The sequence below is a fragment of the Frankliniella occidentalis genome, unplaced genomic scaffold (genome assembly GCF_000697945.3).
Source record: "Frankliniella occidentalis isolate FOCC.00 unplaced genomic scaffold, Focc_3.1 Scaffold10, whole genome shotgun sequence".
Lineage (NCBI taxonomy): Eukaryota > Metazoa > Arthropoda > Insecta > Thysanoptera > Thripidae > Frankliniella > Frankliniella occidentalis.
In genome coordinates, this window is record NW_026267140.1 from 2965067 (window position 1) to 2967153 (window position 2087).

Below are 2087 nucleotides of genomic sequence, written 5' to 3' on the forward strand. Positions count from 1 at the left end.
AATTCTGTTGAAGTATGATCAATAAACATCAATGTATTAAACCTGAGAGGCCAAAAATAAATAACATTGTTGTGACAAAACACAGTTTAATGAATAATTAAAGTAAAGAAACTTGTCAATAAGCTTTAAAAAACATTTAAAAAAAAAAAATGCTGCTTTGCTACACCCAAACCATCTTTTTAAATTACCTTTGTTAAGAGGCATCTATTGGTGACTCAGGTCAGTGGTCATGTCTATAAAGCAAATTCTACTTTAATGGCCAAAAAAATAAAAACAAGAAATTAAAAGAGTGGGGGAGGTCATTTGCAACATCTTATCCCCCCCGGGCTCTGACTCCGACAAGCAGACGATAGACGATTCTCACGATGTTTCTGTGAAGATTTGGGTTAGGTCTCACTTGTACCCTTGAGTATATTGCTACTTATTAATATTTCTAAAACACAACATGCCAACCTACGAATTGGCCATTTTGTACAAGACACTGCCGAAGGTAATTTAATTTTTCATTCTGTATAGTTGGGTTTTCTCCTTAAATCATTGGTCTACTGGACCGAATCCCCTTTTGGTAATTGGGTAATACGACTCTCATAATTAACTCTTACCCTTGTCCAATTTTAAACTGAACCAATTTCTTTCTCATTCCTTTGGATTATTACTTAACAATTAAGATGTAAACATGAGTCATAGGAAGGTTTTATCATTTTTTCTCACAGTGGGTTGTGTTGATTTCTTTAATTTTGTCATTTTGTCTGTGCAGGATAAATTAAAAGAGGCCTTGAAGACTACTGCTAATCTTATATTCCAGGAAGGGGGTATTATAAGAAAGCTTAATAACCTTGGTCAGCAGGCAACTCCGTATAGAATGAGTGTTGAGGGACACACAGTGAAACAAGCAAAGTTAGTGTTTTCTGCATCCTTTCGTTTTGACTAATATGAAGTTACTGTTAAAAGTATTTAATCAATGGTGGCCTATTACAGTTATTTTGTATATGAATTTGACTGCCCTTCATCATCCGTTCAAAAACTGCTCATGGAGTTTAAGAAGTATGATTCTATGGCAAGAAGTACTATATTTTCACCTGTCAAACCTATTGACTTCTCAGCTTGCAAACTTGAAGAGGAAACACAGATTGCACCTTTCAGGTAATATTATTTAATATATTTTTGTAAGTTCTGTTATAATGATCAAGTTCTTATGTAGAAAATTGTATATTACAGAAAAGACGTGCAGGATATGCTCAAACGTTCAAAGAAAGCTCAAGAAGAGAGAGATAAGGGAAAAGTTAAACCTAATCATGGTCTAGGTTTTGATCCATTTTCTTTGTGAAGTGCCAGTTCCTTTCCTAGTTTTTCATATAATAAATATAACTAATTCTACCTAGCTAATTTGTTATATCATTCCTCATCCTTGGCTCGTCTACTTGGAGTGGGCGAGTGGGCAAGCCATCACTCTTGATTCATCATTAGCCTGTTAGTCGCTGCATACTAAACTTTGAATGTTGCAATCATATATATCCAAAAGGCCTCCTCCCTTGCCCCCTAATATTTTAACACGTGTTTCTTCAGTATATTTCAAATACATTTCTTTAAAAAGCGCCACTTTTTGCAAAAGGCACCGCCTGTTGCGGTAGGTAAAGGAAGGGAGGGATCTCTGGAGCACCCCAAAAGTTTTGTTGCTTTAGTGCTTGGAGAGGATCTACGGTTTTCGAGACTTGTCGAGTCCTCTGATTTGGAGACGAAAACTTGCCGGGAAGTGAGCGATGGACTGCCTACCACTCAGGTGGCTAGTGAGCGTAACTCGCGGCCCTACAAGCGGGTAAAAATTGCTACCACGTTCTCTTCACATTCCTGTGTGGTGGGTTGGCCTACCTTACGTGTAGCAGGTGATATCATGGGCTCTGCCTCAAGCTTTGCCCCATGAGACGGCCACCTGTCCATATTTTCAAGAGACCCCTCTTAAAATTCAAGTATCTGTGGACAGGGGGGGGGGGTGGATCTCGTGGAGTTCTGTGTCTGACGGCGTAGTGGTTCCCGTCGAAGGTGGCAAATGATTCGGCTTTGGGCCGGGGTTCTACTCACGGCGAAAG

General features: G+C 38.9%; 1 protein-coding gene and 1 long non-coding RNA gene across 4 annotated transcripts in view; both read left to right on the forward strand.

The window, feature by feature from the left end:
• Window positions 1-60: 60 nt before the first annotated feature.
• Window positions 61-2087, forward strand: part of LOC127752358 (uncharacterized) — a 3158-nt gene continuing 1131 nt past the window's right edge. Inside the window, exon 1 of the long non-coding RNA XR_008012331.1 lies at window positions 61-298. This is a non-coding gene — a long non-coding RNA (uncharacterized LOC127752358). The remainder of the gene's footprint in view (window positions 299-2087) is intronic.
• On the forward strand, window positions 324-1381 carry LOC113217211 (probable 28S ribosomal protein S6, mitochondrial). 3 transcript variants are annotated; one of them, XM_052277540.1, is made up of 4 exons: window positions 324-490; window positions 758-897; window positions 979-1143; window positions 1219-1381. In XM_052277540.1, the coding sequence occupies exons 1-4, from the start codon at window positions 446-448 to the stop codon at window positions 1325-1327; spliced, it is 459 nt and encodes a 152-aa protein (XP_052133500.1). In that variant the 5' UTR covers window positions 324-445; the 3' UTR covers window positions 1328-1381. The 3 variants fall into 3 exon arrangements, with proteins under 3 accessions (XP_052133500.1, XP_052133501.1, XP_052133502.1); XM_052277541.1 differs by having other exon boundaries at window positions 806-897; XM_052277542.1 differs by lacking the exon at window positions 324-490 and adding an exon at window positions 662-712 and having other exon boundaries at window positions 806-897.